Genomic DNA, 20,698 nt, shown 5'->3' with positions numbered 1-20,698 from the left:
TTGAAGCGGCAAAGCATAAGCCCTGATCTCCCCTGAGCTTCAGTCATGTCCTCGGTACCTCCAACAACAGGAAGTACTGAGGAGTTAAAAAGGCAGAATCTAAGACTTGTGACTCAGTGAGCACTAATACGTGTTATGACATATGTTTTTTTTTTTTTTTTTTTAGATAGGAATGTCTCTTGCTGTATGGTTATGTCATTAAATTAACAGTAGGGTAAAAGCTCCAACACGTTCTCTTCTCTCTGTTACGAGAAACTGCTGATCAGGCTCAAAATCTGGATGTAGTGATGGACCGAACCCTCGGAGGCACCGAAAGACAATTACAAAGTCAGCCTTCTACCACCTAAAGAACATTTCCAGGATTAAAGGACTAATGTCCCAGCAGGAGCTTACAAAACCTCTCCATGCATTCATCTTTAGTTAATTTGATTACTGCAACAATGTTTTTTAAGGTTTGTATATGAGACGGCTGTAGATGGTCCAGAATGCCGCTTACCGTGGCCTTTTACTAACATTGAGAAAGTAGAGGACATGAACCCAGTTCTAAAGTTCTCACCCTGGCTCCCTGCACCTCAATTAAATTTTATTTATATATAGCGCCAATTCACAACACATCATCTTAAGGCACTTTACAAAGTCAAATTCAATCAAATCAGACGGATTGGTCAAAAAGTGTCCTATCTAAGGAAACCCAGCAGGTTGCATCAAGTCTCTCCAAGCAGCATTCACTCCTCCTGAAAGAGCGTAGAGTCACAGGGGCAGTCGTCTGCATTGTTGATGGCTTTGCAGCAATCCCTCATATTGATCATAAACCAGAGAAGACTGTAAAATAGAGTTTAGAAGCCCCCCCCCCCTTTGTTTAGAGTTGCCTTTGACTGCTTGATTTAAAGCTCTTACCAGAAAATATTATCTTAGTTTGTAGTCCAACAGTTCTTTCCTTTGTTAACCTTTGCAGTGTACTTTTTATACATTCATTATGTAAAGCACTGAATTGTCTTGTTGCTGAAATGGGCTATACATATGAACTCACCATGCCTTTGCTCACTAAGAGCGAGCGTAAAGTGTATGCATCTCCCTGTTGCAGTTAACATGATTTTTCACAAAAAAAGAAAGCAATTACTGTTTCAACACAATAAGATGCAAAAACTTGGTTCACAAAGATGCATCATCTATCTGCAAACTTTAGTTTCATCTTAACGACAGGAGCCGACTAGCACATTTAGTTAGTAAAAGGAACCCTCTGATCATTTATCACAACAGCAAGATAAACTACAACATGCATATTGACTGTGTGTGTGTGAATCTGTCGGCATGCATTATTTAAAGCCTAATCTATCAGACCCACACAAACTGATCTATGAGTACATCAACCAGCATCGACAGCCATGTCCATGAACATTTATCAACATGTGTCAGGCCTGAAATGAGAAAACTAAAGCCAGAGACACAGGATATCCAGAGTTTAATTTGATCTTCTGAGAGCAGACATGCACAGCGCATTCTGAGCTGCTGACTCTGAGGAAGCGGTGGCAAACCTAATTATGTTAACGTGTCATTTATTCAGCAGATGGACGTTTTAGTTCAAAAGGGGGAAAAAAAAAGGGTATGAATATTTTTGACTCAATTAGCTGCAATTTAAAGCAATGTATTTTTAAGTTGATCACATGGATAATATACATGATTTTAATCTTCAAATGTTCCCTCATGGTCAAAAATAAAGTATTTCTTTCTGATGACTTAAGCAAACCAAGCTGAAAGAAATGGAACCGTGTAGACCTACTAGGATCCCCACAAAGCTGTAAAAGTGGTGAATCAAACTAATATAGACAAAATCTGCTAAATCTTACAGAAAAAACGCATCAACTTGACCCTTATGTTGCCACCAAAATACAAAAACTCTCCTCCAGAAACGTTTTGCATTTACTCTGAAATGAAGCTTTGGCTTACAGAAGAATCTACAAATAAAATGCGAGGACAGGACCAACAAAATGTGTTTTATTCCAACTGGATTACACATGGAGAATAAGTTACATGTACACGTTTGCAAGTGAACATCTAAATGAGCTCAAGCTGTTTAGCATAAACTTAACCCAGCATGTTTAGAGGAAAAGGAGAGCCAAGCTGGACCTGCAGAACATCTTTCCCACAGTTAAAAAAGGACGGGGAAGCATCATGCCATGGGAAGGATTTTCCGCCATTTTCTGCCAGTGGACTGGGCTGCTTATGCAGAATAAGAACCTTCTTCTGTCAACAACAGCATAAAGGTGGATCATAGATGTATTTTTACCTCGAAGTTGAGCGAAGTGCTCTTTGCACAGATCCATTTCCTTACCTCAGAGAATGCTGAGACAGGCAGATGTAAGCATGAATTCTAGCATCACTCGTTTAAACCAGTCTGCACAATAATAAACTCACTCATTTGTTCCTATTAACATCTTTACCATCGACCCATTTAAAAGCCACATTCAGAAATGTAAACTGTAAGACAGACAGGTGAATGATAACGCGACATTGGAAGAACAAACGATTCTGCAGACCTGAAGCTGCCTGAATGACGAATCTCCCTGTGTGTTCCCCAATGAAATAATTCACATCTCATTTATTTACAGGTTAAACACTTAGTGGAGATTCAGAATGGAGACAATGCACAAAAGTTGACCAATGTATGTGGTATTCCTCGTTCTGCAAGTAGTAAAACATTAGTAAACTCTATCTAAGAGCAGCTGTGGGTTTAAATAAATATAGCATGACTAGGAATGTTTTGTAACTATATCATCTCATTTCATACGTACATTTCAAACTCAAAACATTTAGTGAGAAAGTCCGTCAGCTCCTCCTGTTCCACTCAGTTGTTGCATGTTGAACAGCCTGTGTTGGGTTTAGACAGGCGTCTCTACCAGAGATGCACCGATTCATCAGCTGCTGAACCCAATCGTCCCATTTTTAGCTCCAGCGACAGACTTCTGACTGACTTTTAGGATTCTGAAAAATCTCTTCTTTTATTAATCAGTGAATGCACCATATCCGAGTGCTACACTGTCACATTGACAACATTCGTTTGTTTGGATTACTGAGAAGATTGTTAGCCATTTCCAGTGATGTGTTTAAAATGAAGTCAAAGGAAGCACCAAAATGTAAGAAACTATTTGAAAGAAAACTGGCTTCTGTGATAAGTCGAAATATGCCAGTGGTTCATTCGAGCTGTGAAAGAGTGAGAGAGAGCAAGACTTTCACACGATAACAGGAAGACTAAACTCAATATGGCAAAATTGTTTTTTTTTTTGTTTTTTTTTAGCTTTCATCCTGTCTGACAGGGAATGTTAATCTGGAAATGTTGGCAGTCTTTGGGAAATCCAACAGTGCGGTAAGGATCTACATTCTCTAGGATATGCTAGCTAGGATATGGTGTTCAAGTCATTAGCAATGCTAATTGCTAATACAAGATCGTAAATTTTAGGATCATGTTTCCTATAGCAATAATGGTAAACACCATATTTTGTAGGAACTTTTCTCTCATATAGCCGGTCTAATTGCACTATTACCCTAAATGTAAATAATTAATGATTGGTCGGGGTAGGAATGGCACACAAATAAAACTAGAATCCTGTTCTAGATCTTAAAAGAAAAACTGGATCTGCAGGTCAAAGCTTTACAAAAAAAACTGCAACAAAATCTGGAATTCTCTCAAAATTCGTACCGGTGCATATCTAGTCTCTGGCAGAAAGGAGACTTCCGTCTTTAAAAGAGGTCTCCATGCGAAGAACATTTCCACACGTTTTGCATGCCAAGATATTCTATGTACTGGTCTGAGACACGGTGCTCCCAGTTTGCATTCACAAATCCAGACCTGAAACTGCTTACACTATCCCGCCTTATTAAAATTAAAAGTGATAGAAATATAACGACACTTTGAAACATCTCTCAAACATTCAGCAGATATAAAAAATGTAGGTCCACATTTCCAACTATGAGATTAGGTTTTTCTGAGTCCTGCCACGAGGATAGTATGGATGGAGTACAACACAGGATGAAAGCCTTCTGGATTCTCATACTGTGTTTTAACTGACATTATAATTTTTTTAGATGAAGGTTTAAGTGCTTCACTCATACCTAAGTCCATCCAAGCACTATGAAGAACAGCAAGCACGACTAAATGTTAGGCCAGGATGCAGATTCCAGCGAACATGTCCCAACTGATCCAGTATCAGGGATGTACACGTGCACATAAATCTTCTGGAAACACGGCACAGAGAAGGTTTCTCTCTGCTCCAGAGTCGATTCCAGGCCATGTTTGAGTTCTCTGCCTTCCTTCAGTCTGCACAACGGAGGAACCTGTTCTCCTGCATCTCCTTTGACTGCTCCTCTTAGAGGATCTGCTCTGTGCTGGAGGCGGAGATGTCCAGTAGCCTCCAGGCTGCGTTGGGGTTCAGCTCCTCCTGGTCACGACACAGGGCCCAAACGTACATCATCCTCATCACTTTCTCCTGTGGAGGGCAGAGGCAATCAATGCCACAGAGCAAAATGAGCGATTAAACAGCGTTTCTGACATAAAGGAATATATAATATATGTTTTATACATATTTTGCAGTTCTACATCAGCCATAAACCAAGTGCTGCTTCTAACTAGTGCAGTAATTTAAAGTCCACTGACCGGATCGCCTTCCACAATGTCTCCTTTCGGGCTGCGGATCACCATAACGACCTGAGCCTGAAAGGTAATTATCAGCACTGGGCCCTGGTCCATCAGCTTACCCATCGCTAACTGAAACACAAAAAGAGGCCACAAAAGAAGGGGATCACAGGAGGAAGAATCGCTTTAACCACATAATTAAAATACTAAATCGCTAAACCTGTGCAATTACGGTTAGATCTGTGTTCACACTATTGACCCATTAAACATGTACAGATCTGTGATTAAAAATACAACTGATTAAATTATGATAAAGTGAACAGAATTCTTTAATACATTGAAGAACGCTAAGCAGCAGCAGCATCCTAGAGAATTAGTATTTTCCATGACCATCGGTCCCTCACCTCGTTTTTATGGAAAACTAGCAGCCCTCTCTACTTTGCAACACAGCAAGTGTTTTCAAAGAAAGACCGACCCAAATCATGTTGTTATTTATGAGAATAGGCAGGAAAAAAGTATTCAATCGAGCCCAAACACATTTTCAAACTAGTCGACCTTTTAAGAAGGCTTGTGTGCAAAGTCCTTTTTAAGTTTTTGGATCTACAATGATTTAAACATCCGTTACCTGCAGAAAAACCAGAATAAGTTGTTAAATTAAAACATTGAAACCTCATATTTTGTGGAGCAGGCAAAATAAATAAAATTCACAATATAATTATGGTAATTTCTGGAGGGGTGGGGGGGATTGGTCCTTAAGCACTGTTGACTTGACAATGTTGACCCTCATGACAAAAAGTTTGGACTCCTCTGATTTAGAGGCCCAGGAAAATTTTGTGGGTGTTTTGAGTTATTTAGCGTATTCAGGAGTGACACCATGAATTTCCACTATGTAACTATATCTCACAATATTCAAATTTTCTAAGGCTTTCATCATCTGTAAGCTAGAATCAAGGCCTCTTTCTACCGAGGCCTTCCTCTTCTTCTCATAAACGCGCTTTACTTCTGGGTGGACTATGATCCCTGCCATTCGGTGCGCAGAGCAGGGATTGGTCAGTTTTTACAGGCCTGCTGCTCCCACAGAGATAGCATTTTTTTAACCTTCTTTTTCTGAATACATGATGTATCAACTCTTTTCAGGATGGAAGGACCATTTTACCCAGTATAACAAAAAGCGTTTCTGAACAGGATTACCAACCATAGCCTTAAAAAGAGTAGGCATTTTCTGCGCATTCGGTGACTTTGCTGGGACTTGCACGCCTATGAAGATTAGCAGCTACTGTCTCAAATTATTCTGCACTTGAGCATCACCTTTCTCTCTGTCGAAGTGGTGTTTTAACCCTGTATCAATGGATGCTGACATATTTCCATTTTGGCATAATGTTAACACACAGACAAAAACCTACCCACCAAACTGATCCAGACAAAACTACCAAAACTCCTGTTTTTGTAGAGATGGTCACTGTTGTTTTTATGGATGATCTATTAATCAAGTCCATATAATAGCAGGATGCTCCTATTTATCTTCCTAAATCCTATAAAGGAAACAAGTTTCTACTACAGTTTTTTTCATGGCTACTATGGTGTAGTATGGTCATGGGAGCTTTCTTTTCCAATTGGCTGAATGTGTGGCGGCAACTATTTAACTTTCATTTGACTTTGCTGGTAAAATGGTTACGAGTGCACTATATTATATCTGCATATATCTTGTCCATGTGGATAACATGAGGTGGGTTATAAAGCAGAGTCTGAAGGCGTGTTTAACTGCAAGAATTAGATGAATGTATCAAGAAAAATAAAGAAACCGTGTTGGATGTTGGGAAATGTATATAGGTGACTGTATGCAAGTGATAATATTAACGAGTAGCAGCAGAACTTACATCTATGTTATCAATGTCAAGAACTTTGGACTGAAAGCGAAGTCCCAGAGCCTTGGCCTGCTGGATGGGATGGGCCAGCTGACTGTACGTCTGACAGGAAGAAGACAGGAGCACACCCAGAATGAAACTCAACACTTCACACATAATACATGAACGCAGGTCAACAGATCAACTCACTGTCATGCTTTCCATTTCTGAAAAGGTGGCTGTGCATTTAAAAGATTATGGAAAATCAAAAAAAGAAATGCTTGTGCAACTCCTGGTTCATGACAAATTACCAAATCTATTTTACATTTTCTCATCTTTAAGCCTGAAACCTCTGAGCTGCTCCACCCTTGGGATGCAGAGCCACGTAAATGTCCATGTGGCCGGTGAATAACTTACAGCTTCATAGCACCAGTCCTTTAATACCTCCAGCTCTCCACGGACCATGGCCTGCAGAGGGGACACAGACAGGCCATCAGTACTTCCCTACATACACCGCTAATTCACCAGAGCTGTGGGAGTTTGCATCACTTACTTGAGCAAATCAATGTCACTAAAGCAATGCTGAAATCATAAGATGTCACTGGCTTTTTAAATGCAGCAAGGATAAAGGTAATCGAGGAAGGAAGGAAGGGTCCTGCTGTGCCCTCTGCTGATAACCTGCAGCTGTTTAAATCCCCAAACTCTGGGAAACTCTTTCACCGTTTAGCCCGAGCAGTTTCACAGGTGCCACGTGTCTGGATAGTTAATGTAGATTATCAGATATTTTTCTGATTGTTCTTTTTTATAATTGCTTAAAGGCAATTAAAATAGCATAAATATTTTGGTTGTACCGGTTTATTGACTAATTTATTTCAATTGCATTCGTGGATCTTCTGCGCCATCTTTATCTTTATTTTGAGTTAACTCCAGTATCCCTAACTGAGGCAGGATTTAACAGGAAGCAAAGGAATGAAAAACGACAGAGTAAGGACAAAGGACAGAGAGGAATTAGAGGAGAGAACGAGGAGGTAGGAACATAGAAAGCAAGCAAAAAAGAAAAAGTGAGTGAGAAAAAGCCAAAAACAACAAATGCATCTGGTACAAAAGTCAATTTTCCAATTTAGTACCACTATCACCATGGAAAATCAATTAATCAAATTAGCTATATGCCATTATACTGGAGTTTTTACATCAATACAATATTCTCATCACTTAATTTATTCGTTCGTTTTGTGTGTGTGCTAATTTCAAATGGAGCTGGTATTTTTATTTGTTTTATGTTGTACTCAATGTGCATTACTCCTTTCCATGTCCCCGTTTCCTTTTACAGGTTCCATGTGATGCCTTGTTCTTCATGTACGCCATGTTTCTTCCTCCAATGGACACGATCGCTTTACTGCTTAGTGCCTGATGCCATCACTGATTAGAGCAAGTTACTTTAGTGCCTATGCTTGCTTTAAATTTAGACCAAAATTTAGACTTGATCCAAACAATTAAGTAAAATAAATAAATATTAAACGAGTGTTAAATGAAGCCAGAACTTCGTCAATAGGCAGAAAGAACATACATAAACAAAAGGGCATAGCAAACAAATGCTGCAGCTTCCATTACCTCCAGGATGTTTGGGATGATATCTTTCTCGCACTGTTTGAGGAAAGTATCCTTGTCAAACTTGGGATCTATCTTCAAGATCTCTGTCAGCACTTCTGACATTTCTGTCTTAGAGAAAAGGCCACCTAGAAACACACGTCCACCCAATCAGCAACAGAGACAAAAATCACGTGTAGCCTTGAATGTGATTTGGAGGATAAAGCGCACCATAGACTTTAAGCATAGATTAATACTGACTGCTGGAGAATTACCTAGAAAGTCAGTAACTCTGTCAGTCATGGCTCGGGACGCTCTGATGAGAGCATTGTCACTTTCGTCATATTTCATCTTCATTTCAAAAACACCTGAAAGCAAAAGACAACAGAAATTAAAACCTTTGATTTCTGGAGAAGAATTAAGTGTTTTTAGTGATAATAGACGAAGCCAGTAGCGGTTTTCAGTAGAAACATATAAGTGCATTTTTTGTGTATGCACTTATAAAGCTATCTGCTGCCCCCTGCTGCCTTCAACTGGAAAAGGCAGCAGGGGGCAGCAGATAAGATGTAGGACATCAGTATATCAATAGTTTCACAATATCTGGACTTAGGGGGCTACTTACGGTTAAAGACCACGTTATTGTCCTTGAAGTCCTTCCACTGCTGGTACCACTTTGAATCCTTATGTAGAACCACGCCCAGAGCTTCTCTACATCACAAAAACATGAAATTGATCCTGAATGATCTTGATTAAATATATAATGTTTATGGCCAAGGTGACATGCTACTTCACAGACTCCAATGTATTTCATTGGGATTTCAAATGGCAGACCAACAAAAGGCAACACATAAGTGAAAAGTAGAAAGAAACAGTGTTAGATCACCCAGATTTTCAGAAGCTCTAACAAGTTTCCTTCTCCCAGAGACAGACATGCCCACAGCATGATGCAGCCACAACATGGGGAGCCTTTTCCTCCCCCGACTCATGTAACATTTTACACGTAAACCAAATAGTTCAATTTTGGTCTCTTATTAGCAGAGCACATCTGTTTTATTGCTGTGTGTCCAATATGGCTTGTAGCCAACTGCAAATAGGAATTTATATGTTTTTTTGCAACAATGCCTTTCTTCTTACAAATCTCCCACCAGGTCAGTTTTGTGTATTGCATGGCTGATAATTGTCCTGTCAACAGATCCTCCCACCCAACCTGTGGCTGCATCCTTACACAGAACCTTATATAACAGCTAGATTTATACTGAAATTAAATAAAAAAATTGATTAAATCAATTGGTTCAGGGCATCTGTACGTTTTAGTTAATGTACTATCTGACTTTTTCAGTTGCTAATAATTAAAATTTAAGACCTATAAGCATCACAAAAAATGACATGACCTAATAACTTTGTAAATCATATTTAACTTAATAACTTAAGCAAGTTAAATATAATGGTCAGCTTCTGTTGGTCATTTCTTGCATCAGACTCTTAACATGACAGACATGTCAGCCCATTCTTACAGCAAACAGTGAACAGTAGGTTTTAGCCAACTGCAGAGCCAAACCTCATAAAATACACAGTTTTTATGAGCATGTGGTGGAAACATAAGAGGGAAACTGAACCTGGCTTATCGCTTGAAATAAATGGAAGAAGTTAAATTAACAAACGTACAAACTAAAATGTAATTTAAGATCTAGTATGGCCATATTTAAGGCTTTTTAATGCCTAAGAATTTAATTTAATGTAAAAATTTTAGATGTTTTAGGTCGCTGCAAAACCATGTCGTTTCACTAAGTTATATTTACGGTACCTAAGTAAATGGGAATGATTACAAATACATGCCAAACTTTTCAGATTTTCATTTCCAAAAACTCTTCATTTCTATATCGTGCTTCACGTAAAACCCCAATAAAATACATTTACACACGATAAAAGGTGAAACAAATTGCAATTATGATTCCTTTTTACGAGGCACCGTGCGTTGTTTATCAGTGTAGAGCGAAGTGCTTTAGTAGCATAAAATCCACTCTGACAGCTACTTACTCATTGGCCTCAAACACTCTGCTGTCACCGTCGCCACCTTTAAACGAAAAATCACTTCTCATCCTCAGCTGAGCAGGAGCCCTGTAAGGGCCGGCGTCGCCGACGTCTATCTCCTTCTTCATGGATTCCACGCTCTACAGAGGAGACAGCGGTTTTTAATCGTCCCGCCACAATGTGATGATGATGTTAGCGGCAGATTAGGCAGACTAAAACAGCACATTGGATCAAACTGACACCCAGGAGAGCAGTGTGAAAAGGGACGAGGAGAAATCCTCTCCCAACATAAGCAATAAGCAACAGTGATTATCAGCCATGAAATAATTTTTATTGAGCAGCATCTGAGTGCAGAGAAAGCTGAACGTCATCAAATAAAGATGCAGTTTGAGGTGTTGCATTTTAAAGAGGCGAAGTCTTTTCTCCTGACCTGTGAGATGGCCCTGAACGCGCTGGTCCGGCCCAGCTTTTCCCCACCCTTAGAAACAGACTCTGCAGAGTGCATGGCCGTCCTGGCTGCCTCTTCCACGCCTTCCTTTATCTTCTTTCCTATATCCGTACGAGTCACCTCCTCAAGGCTCTGTGGCATGAAAAAAAAAACAGTAAAAGTAAGAACTCCAATGACTGTGCACTGAATAAATGTGTAAATATTTAAAGGTGATCTATTATGAAAAATTCCCCCTTTTCACATTTTTGTATTCCATTTGGGTCTCTACTGCTTCTACAAAAAGACCAAGCATTAAAAAACTATACAGATGTTTTTTGGCAATAAGTAAATGTTTTGTTTGAAACAAGCTGTTTTAAAAGCCTGCCGCTTATTGCATCACAATCGGCGCCGGTACTGCCCCTCACCTAGCAACCCAAGTGAAGCTCCTCCTTGGAAATCTGCAGATATCAGTACTTAATGATCGGTCTTGTGTGTTTTTGCATTGCTGTTCAGCAAAAACCTGATCTGATTTAGCACAAGATGATAGTCTGTACTATTGTGCATCTGCTGTCAGCCATTTTCACATGTATAAAGTTCAGGTATAAACATTGAGTTGGGGGGCGTGGCCAGCTACAGCTTATTTGCATAGAACAAAAACGGCATATTTTAAATGAGCTCAAAACAAGTGATACTGTAGAGGTGAAATCTCATTATATGAGAATGGTTTGGTGCAAACAATTCAATAAACATGTTTGGTATAGCCATAGACCTATCCTAAATGTTTAAAGGAAGCATAATGGGTCACCTTTAAGACAGATTTACAAAATTGCAATGTGGTATACATGAGGGAAACTTTCAAAAAAAGTGAAACTACATTTCAATAAGACAAGAACAAACCCAGTACTGCTTCAGTGGAATTAAGTCTCTTCGGTGGTTTCTGTTCAGACCTGATCTAACGCCTCACCTCTTTGACGGTGTCTGACAGAGAGCCAAACGTCTTCTTAAACACCTCAGATGTCTTCGCTGTCTCAGCCTCTATCGATTTCTAATGAAACAAACAGTGTTTGTAGCAGGCGATAAAACGTTTTGCCAATTATCAGTTTTAATGTAAACCAGAAAGCAGGCAACATATCCTTACATATTTCTTGCGGGCATGCTGCAGGGCATCGGACTCTTCGAGCCTCTTGGCCTCTTCTCTGAACTTCTTGATGTTTTCCTTCATCTCCTGGTTCTTACTGAACTCCTGACGGAGATTATCCACAAACTCCCCCAGGAAACCTTTACGTCCTGAGGAATATCGAACCTGAACAAAGGAAGAGAAAAAACAACTCTAAATTTATTTTATTTCTTTTTTTAATGAGGCACAACATGTCTGCATGAAAAAAATTAAATAAGCCACACATGTAAAAATGATTAATGTCAGCCAAATAAAACCATAAAACCAAAAAAATGTTTTAAGCTTTTCAAACTAGTGGTGGTTTTCGTTGATGTCCCTATCAGTGGGTCATAAGAAGGTGACTGGAAGATGTCAGTGTGTACTACCTGCACAGCTGCAGCTGGGCCCCTGTGTAACCTGTAAGCATCTCCTCTCCATGTAGCGGAGACCAGAGAACGTGTGTAGAGAGGCAAGGCATTCCTGCCAATCAGCTGCAAGTAAAAAAAATACAAGAGAAAACTTTAAAAAGCTATGTTAGACCCCGTCAGTTATGGGACATATACAATTTTATGATTGCTGATGCACAACAGATTGTGTATTAGAGAGAAAAGCAAACCAACAGACTTAGAGGAGATTTTTGACGAAGAATTGATCAATCTATCATTACTTATAAAGGAATAACTTATTTCAAAATATATTTATTGGCTTTTTCTTTGTTTTTGTACAATGGATGGTTGTATTTTATTCCACAAAAAAAATCCTTTGTTGTATTGTCACACTGCAACCACAAGCTTCATAGTATTTTATTGTGATACTTCTTAATAGACTAACACATAGTGCCTAATTCTCAGGTGGAAGGAGAATTCTACATGTTGTAAAAATGTTAATAAGATAAAAACAATAAAATAAAATTAAAAAATTTGGCCTAAAGATCATCATGCTGTGGGAATGGACTTCTTCAGCAAAGACAAAGAAGGTGATCAGAGTTTATGGGAAGACTTAAGCAGTGGTCTCCAACTCCAGTCCTCCATGGCCATTACATTCAGGGATACATCTAAAAGTTGGAGGATACTTTCCCTTAATGACTGCACTAAGAGACCCCCGCATTACACAAACAAACATTGCATCAAAGTAATCCTTTGCACTTACAATGTTGTACACAATGAAACTGCAATGATTATGAATGGATTTGAATATATTATCTAGCTCAACTCAAGACCTAAATTGAACTGTATATCTGCTATAAGACTCAAAACTGAAACGTCCGTCTCTGGATATGCAAAACTGCTACAGACACAAATAAGAAAAGAAAAAAAAACTAGGAGGCTATTTGCAATGAAAGATGTTTCTAGAAATTATTGATTCTTGGAGCTGAACACAAATGTACACCTCAGTTCTGGGATTGCTCTTTGCACTAAAAAGAAAAAAAAAATAATATTTAAAAATATGCATCCCTGTCCTTCTACTTAATAAGTGGTCAATTACATGAAATCTCTCCCAAATACTGGGACATTTGTTATAAAATGTGAAAAAGTCGAACATAAAAGATTTGTAGATTTAAAGGGAGGTTACAAGTAGGAAAAACACATTAAAAATAACATAATGCTGAAGGGCGATCTTAGAGGGACGCATACAATCTGTTCGTAGACATTTTATGACTATAACTCTGTTAAATCTACTATCACTGTTGCAGCAAATTACATTGTTTAACACTCCTCACTATGTACTATCGGGTTTTAGCAGCATTCCTATCAAGCCAGCCCAACGCAGTTAAAGAACAGTGACTAAGAGCTAAACCTTGTTATTTTAGTTAAAGTGGTAATAGTCGACATTTGCGGTTATTCTGATGCAAGGCCTTATTAACGGCCGCCGGGTACTCCCAACTAAAATCTATAAAACCTTACATTCACAAATAAATGTTACAAAACTGAATCAAATATCCGGATTCAATTCGTCTTAAAACAATTGTGTTTCAGCTGTGAGAGCTGCAATGAAGGACATGAATGAGGTCTAACCTCGTAACACCGACACACGGACGCTGCCATCTTGATGTTCAATCAGAGAAGCACGTGCATCCTGTTGCATCTTTGCTGCCTGAACTGGCGTTCCTCCTGACCAATAGGAGGACGGGAAGTGGGTTGGGGGCGGGGCCAACTAGAGGTCTGAAATTAAAGGGATAACCCAACATAAAATCAAGACATGCTGCTTTCATTTAGCCTCCTAGTTTTTTTTTCCTGCTTTATAGGAAGTGTTTAACCCTCATTCACACATTCTCCTTAATCCAGGCGTTCTCTGTTACGTCACGAATAAAAGCCATTTTAGTCAATGGGCCATTTCCCAGCGGCACGGTGGTGCTGCGGGATGACAGAGAACCTCCTCCGCTGTCCGTCAAGTGTATTTGTGACGGATGACGGAGCGAAATGCCTAATTTTCTCAAGAGGACCTGGCTGCAGACCTCCATTGTCAGGTCAAGTCAGACGCAGGAAGTGTAAAACGGATGCAGTAATATTTCAAAATAAAGGAGGCAGGTGGGCGGGGCTGTACGGATGCATGCACGGTTCCGAACGGACGGAGCACACAAGGAACGAGTGTGAAGTTGGCTTACACATTTTGTAGCCCATGGCACCATATTTTTTGGAGCCCATGCTTGCATGTTTCCAACAACTCGCACAGCACAAAGGGCTTTCAAAACCAATGCTATGTTATTTGCAGGAGCACAGAATGTGTAGGTAGGGCACTAGAACTGATTCTGGCCAAAGGGCCAACATCCTTCTACATCTTTTCCAGTGGTAAGAACCACTGGAAAAGAAAGGTTGCTGCAAAGTACAGCAAATACATGTCAAACAACTGCTCCTCCACACTGAAAGGTATTCAACAGGAGTTTCTAATCCAATGTTTTGGGTAAATACCTCCTTGAGGTAACCCCAGGACAGAGCCAGAAATTTACTGGAGGGCAAAATATCCCTGCTAACATTAAAACCCCTTAGGATCCCCCCCAAATGAGTTGGGTACAGTGATGTCTGGGTTTCCCTCATAGACCTTTTAACCTGTCAACCCTTGGGAAAGCAGAAATGGATAGATGGAGCAACATGTTGGTTTGATGGAAGAACGGACAAAAACACAGATAGATGGATTAATGATTCTATTTTACTTTACGTTTATTTTGATTTCATGTTAAATTAAACTGTGTTTCCTGCCTGTGCTTCTTTTGTCACTCTAGGGTAGAACTGAATCTGTGAAAATGAATATTTTACTATATTTTTCATTTCAGTCCCTTACTGATTCAGTGCCACAATCAACATTTAAAATTTTAGAAAAAATAATCTCAACATGTATTTGGGAAAAAACGTAAACCTAGAATATGGTTAAAAATACTTGCAAGAAAATCAACAGAGGGGTGGACTTGACTTCCAACTTTACTATTGGTCAACGCTATTACGAGAAATCTCTGCCTGGGTGGTTAACAATCTAGAAATATTTAGTATTCAGTATTTTATCCTACATGTCTTGTAACCATCACCTTAAACTGTCCAAAACTATGTCCACCTACCATTAAGCAATGGACACAAAAGTTACAAAATGTATATTTAATGGACGGTTTGACTGCCTGAATACCACTACATTTTTTTAAGATGGTCATGTCTGTCAAACATATTTCATGGGTAATATAAATCTAGACACTGACACTTATTTTTTTTATTTTCCTTAATCCCTTATCTATATGTCTGTATATGTTTTGTTTCCCTATGTACACTATTGTTTAATTCTATGTGCCTCTTTTCTACCCTGGCCAGCCAGACTGACCGTATACATGGTGTATCAGTCCAGAAAGCAGCTGGTAGAGCCTCATTTCGAAGGTGGGACCAACAGGGTCAGCGTCAACAGGTTAGAATCAATCAGATAACTACAGATGTGACGCACAAAAACTCCAAGCGACTTGCTCTGTTTTTGTAGAGCAAAGTATCCAGTGAATGATTTTTTTGTTTAAAAAAATCTGAGTATACATGGAGTACTCACATGTACTTTCTAAATTTTTTATGGCAAAATTCATAAGTAACCTTGACTGAAAAGCGCTGTTGCTATATGGGTAATTCTGCCGCTGAAAGTGACTACGCCTCTTGCACTGTGATTCGTCCAATCTGTTTTAGACCAGAGAGTATGGAGCCTTACCAGACTGATTTATGCCTGGTGTCAGTCTGGCTGGCCAGGCTACTCTTTTCTATATGGAGGCATTATTATCTTGATTTTGAATTCAATCTCAGAATTTTGTTTGTTTCGTGTGCTACAATGTAAATTGTCTGTGTTTCTGTGTTTAAAGGCAATAAAGTAATACATTAAACTGTGTTTAACTAGTAAAAAGGGGTCACAATCAAAGGAAAAACTCATTGGAATATTGCATTTATCTAATATCTCATAAATCCTACTGCTGTCTGGGTTGCAAAAGTTTCCAATCCAGATGGTTCTGTTTGTGGAAAATCTGGTTCAGAAGATGAAAAGTTAGAATCCCCCCTTTTTAGAGAAAACTTGATACTATGAAACTAACATTTACAGAAATAATGAATAAAATCCCTGGAGGTAAATTGCTCCAGTAATTTCTCCTCGTTCTGGCTGGATGAAGAGAAAAGTTTTTATTAGTCAATTACGTAAGACATATTTAGAATTCAGTTTCTATTTCTTTCTATTGGGAAAACAAGAGACACATGAAAAACTAGACTAGATTCATGCACAAAATGGCCTGCATCGGGTTGAGTACTTTTAGTTAATTGAAAAGTGAACCCATTAAGCGGGGAAGTTTTACATTGATCCATGGGAGTTGACACTTACATTTACTTAACAGGTGGTGGAGAATGAATCGACAAACTGGAAAGGCGGATGGCAGCGACTGGACTGTGAATGGACGGGGTTGCAGAGGGTAATGACTGGAGTGTGATAGCGTCAAAAAACAAGAGAAAGCAGAAAAAAACAGATCAGTAGACGATTATTCAAATCTACAACAGTCAGATGATGAACAAAATGAAAACGCACCTGAGATACAAGCTTATGTATTAATCATCAAAACTAATTCAAGAGGGAGATTATTTTGATGAGTGGAACGCTATTCACTTAACTAAAACAATAAACAAACTAATAGGCAAAATCCGAAGTGCTTTGGTTTTAAGTAGCAGTGTGCTTTTAGACACTGCAGAGATAGTTTTCAAGAAGGCAAAGCCATCAGGATAAATAAGATAGATGGTTAAAAGATATAGTGCAGTTCAGTTAAAAATGAGAAAAGCAGAGAAGAGGAGTCATAAGTGGAGTCGATCTAAAAACAACCATTGCAGAAATTCAAGAAAATCTAAATAGAGAAAAAATGAAGGAAGTATGATGGTTGAAAACCACAAGCAATAGTGAAATATGTGGATCTCAGGTGCTGAGGACTGGGAAAGGCACGTCTGCCCCAGTGATCCTCAACACTGCTCTCTTCACACATAACTGCTCAATATCCACCACAATCATGGTTGAAGTTTGTCGACCACAGCACTGTGATGGGTTTCATATCCAACAGTGAGGTCCAAAATCTGACACAGGTGATTGAACACACTCCCCTGCATACATGGGGAGGTGGTGGACAGAATACAGTTCCTGGGTATTCATGTTTTCTCTGACCTTGAACACCTCCAACCTGGTGAAGGCCCAATAATGGCTCCTCTTTCTACTCAGTGGCTCAAACTTTTATAGAGCTGCAATGAAGCATGCTGTGTCTCAGCATGATAGTGTGGTATGGTGCTGTACGGGAGACGGAGGATTTAGTACAGGTGGTGAGGACAGCACAGAGGATTGTGGGATGCTGTCTGCAACATCTAGACACGGTTTACGCTGCACAAGTCCAGACAAGGGTCAGACGCATAGCCACAGATCTCACCCATTTGGGCAATGCACGGTTTGTCCCACTTCCATCAGGTAAACAATTTAGGAACATTAAATCAAAAACTAATACTTTTAGAAACAGCTTATTTCCCAAAGCTGTGAGGGCTATCGCCCCTGCTGAGAATCAATAAACCACCAGCTCAGTTCATAGTCTGTTGCATGTTATCACACTACTGGTTCCACATGATCTTGACCAGATGAGAATTATTTACATCATCTTGTCACATGTAAATGTGCATACTCACACTCTTCAGTTCTCAGGGAATGTCTGTATGGACATCCATGTAAATTACATAGTTCTGTAACTTGAAGATTTAAATTTATCGCAGAGTATTTTACTCTGCGCATGAGTGTATCAAACGACCGAGCGTTCGATTGACACACATGAAACTACACAGTAATCTATCATCTGTAAAGGGATCTGATTTTTTTTTTACTCAGAAATCAGTCTTTTAGATGATAAAGACTATTTGCACGCGTTAAGCTTCTCAGGGGGGTTCGACTTTTTTCTTGATATTTTGAAATGGTTTCCAAATTTATTCTCTCTGTGTGAAATAATGTTGTACTAACACAATGCAATTTTCTGCCCAGAACTCTGCAGGGGTCATACAGTGGCTCTAAGAAACTCTACAAACTTTTCAACACAATAAACCACCCCCTGAGCATTTCTGAATATATACAGATGCACCTAAACCCTCATTGCAAGTTTGGTGTATATGGGCAAGGAACAGCTTAAAGAATTAAATAAAACTAATATGATAAATGTATTGTCCTAACCCAGCACTAAATCCTACTTTCAACAGTTACTACAATCTCAAAATCGTTCGGCCTCCTAAATAGGAATCTTCATAAGATCTTCACTTGTGGTCTGGGACTCCTGATGTATCTGATAAAGAGCTTTATTACTTGCATCAAGAGTGCTTGAGATAAAACATCTCAAATGTCTGGACTGTTGACATAAATGCAAACTAAAAATGTAGAGTCAAAAAACTTGTGCATTTTGTAACACATTCATAAAAAATTATCTTCTTAGAGACACAGTTGGAATCATTGTTTGCTAGTTTAAAGAGTTCCCCCATATTGTCATGTCCAGGTGGAAGCCATCAATGGCTTTATTATGCCAAATACATTTTTAGTCTATGGAAATACAGTCAATTGCATAAAGTTAGTTAATTTGCATCAATCCCTCATAAAGTGAGGAGAATTTGTGACTGATAGTTAAGAGGAGGTGATGGTAATATTCAGCAGGACAGTCAAGAACTCACAACCACACTGATGCTGAGAATTACACTATGCTTGTCCTTTAATGAAATAGTGTTTTCATCAATCTTACAAGGCCCAGTTAATTGGCTGCTGTTTCAATTCAATTCAATTCAATTCAATTTTATTTATATAGCGCCAAATCATGAAACTTGTCATCTCAAGGCACTTTACAAAATCAAGTTCAATCATATTATACAGATTGGGTCAGATTATACAGATTGGTCAAAATGTCCTATATAAGGAAACCAGTTGATTGCATCAAAGTCACGACAAGCAGCAGTCACTCCTGGAGAACCGTAGAGCCACAGGGAGAGTCGTCTGCATTGTACATGGCTTTGCTGCAATCCCTCATACTGAGCAAGCATGAAGCGACAGTGGGAAGAAAAACACCCCATTAACGGGAAGGAAAACCTCCGGCAGAACCGGGCTCAGTATGAACGGTCATCTGCCTCGACCGACTGGGGGTTACAGAAGACAGAACAGAGACACAACAAGAGAAACAAAAAAGCACAGAAGCACACATTGATCTAGTAATCTGTTCCACATTAGATGGTAATAGCGGGTGAGCCGTCTTCTCTGGATGATGTCACAGCTAACAGGACATCTGACCAGGTGTACCTACTATGAAGAAAAAGAGAGAGAGCAAAAAGTTAAAAGCTGAAATGATGACAGTCATTTCAATGTAATACAATGCAAAACTGGAGAACAGTAGAAATCAGTAGAGTGAGAAAATTAGACCCTGATGTCCTCCAGCAGCCTAGGCCTATCACAGCACAACTATAGAGATAGCTCAGGGTATGAGCCACTCTAACTATAAGCTTTGTCAAAAAGGAAAGTTTTAAGCCTAGTCTAAAAAGTAGACAGGGTGTCTGCCTCACGGACCAAAACTGGGAGTTGGTTCCACAGGAGAGGAGCCTGATAGCTAAAGGATCTGCCTCCCATTCTACTTTTAGAGACTCTAGGAACCACCAGCAGACCTGCAGTCTGAGAGCGAAGTGCTCTGTTAGGAACATACGGGGTAATCAGAGCTCTGATATATGATGGAGCTTGATTATTAAGGGCTTTATACGTTAGAAGGAGAATTTTAAATTCTATTCTTGATTTAAATTTTTTTAATTTGTTTCAACAAATGAAGTTACAAATGTATGGAGTAGATTTTTCTGCATCACTCTGGGATAGGATAGTATTGCAGAGGTAAAAGAAAGAAGACTTAGAAACCTGTTTAATATGGGATTTAAATGACATGTTCTGGTCAAGGATGAGACCAAGGATCTTCACTTTATCACCAGAGGCCAATTTAATGGCATCCCGTGTAGGTGACTGACTAGATTTTTGAGGAGCAAGGTGGTCAGAAACCTTCGAATGACTGTAAAAGACCTGCAGTGAGACTTGTGAGACTTAGTGGCAGCAGCCACTGATGGTTCAGCTTTATCTGCACTTATTAAATCCTGAAAGACTCCATGCTGGAACTAAAAATCTGAATTGAAAAGCTATCAGTGATTATAGAAGACCAATGCTTAAACAACACAGTTTTCCCTATTATTTAGGCAATTATAGTCTGTAAACAATAATAATAGATAAATAAAGGTCTGGCATGTTTGCTTTATTATGAGACTGTTTGCCTATATGTTTTCCAAAACTTAAATGCAATCTGAACTGTTTGATATTTCTTATGAATTCCTTCCATATCAGATTCTCAATTGACCCCGTTCTGTTTAAATGACTTTATTTTGCCCTTGTCATAAATAAATGACATGTTTTTGTCTGAGGACGAACCAGATGAGAGACAGGTATCTGGTGGCATTCCGGCGTGGCGCGCCTCCCCGTGGAAGGCATCCGAACTGCAAGGGCTC

At 39.2% G+C, this 20,698-nt stretch overlaps 1 protein-coding gene across 1 annotated transcript; it reads right to left on the bottom strand.

Annotated features, from left to right (window-relative positions):
• Positions 1 to 1,970: 1,970 nt before the first annotated feature.
• LOC105934229 (mitochondrial import inner membrane translocase subunit TIM44) lies at positions 1,971 to 13,798 on the bottom strand. Its single transcript, XM_036134919.1, has 13 exons — positions 13,691 to 13,798; positions 12,062 to 12,166; positions 11,658 to 11,822; positions 11,484 to 11,564; positions 10,523 to 10,672; positions 10,099 to 10,232; positions 8,684 to 8,769; positions 8,337 to 8,429; positions 8,086 to 8,210; positions 6,892 to 6,942; positions 6,508 to 6,597; positions 4,652 to 4,762; positions 1,971 to 4,484 (listed from the first exon to the last, which is right to left on the bottom strand). Exons 1-13 carry the CDS (start codon positions 13,718 to 13,720, stop codon positions 4,365 to 4,367), a joined length of 1,341 nt encoding a protein of 446 aa, XP_035990812.1. The 5' UTR covers positions 13,721 to 13,798; the 3' UTR covers positions 1,971 to 4,364.
• Positions 13,799 to 20,698: the final 6,900 nt, after the last annotated feature.

This window comes from Fundulus heteroclitus, unplaced genomic scaffold (genome assembly GCF_011125445.2).
Source record: "Fundulus heteroclitus isolate FHET01 unplaced genomic scaffold, MU-UCD_Fhet_4.1 scaffold_94, whole genome shotgun sequence".
NCBI lineage: Eukaryota > Metazoa > Chordata > Actinopteri > Cyprinodontiformes > Fundulidae > Fundulus > Fundulus heteroclitus.
Note: the sequence above shows the minus strand (reverse complement) of the source record. Positions and strands in the feature narration are given on the sequence as shown.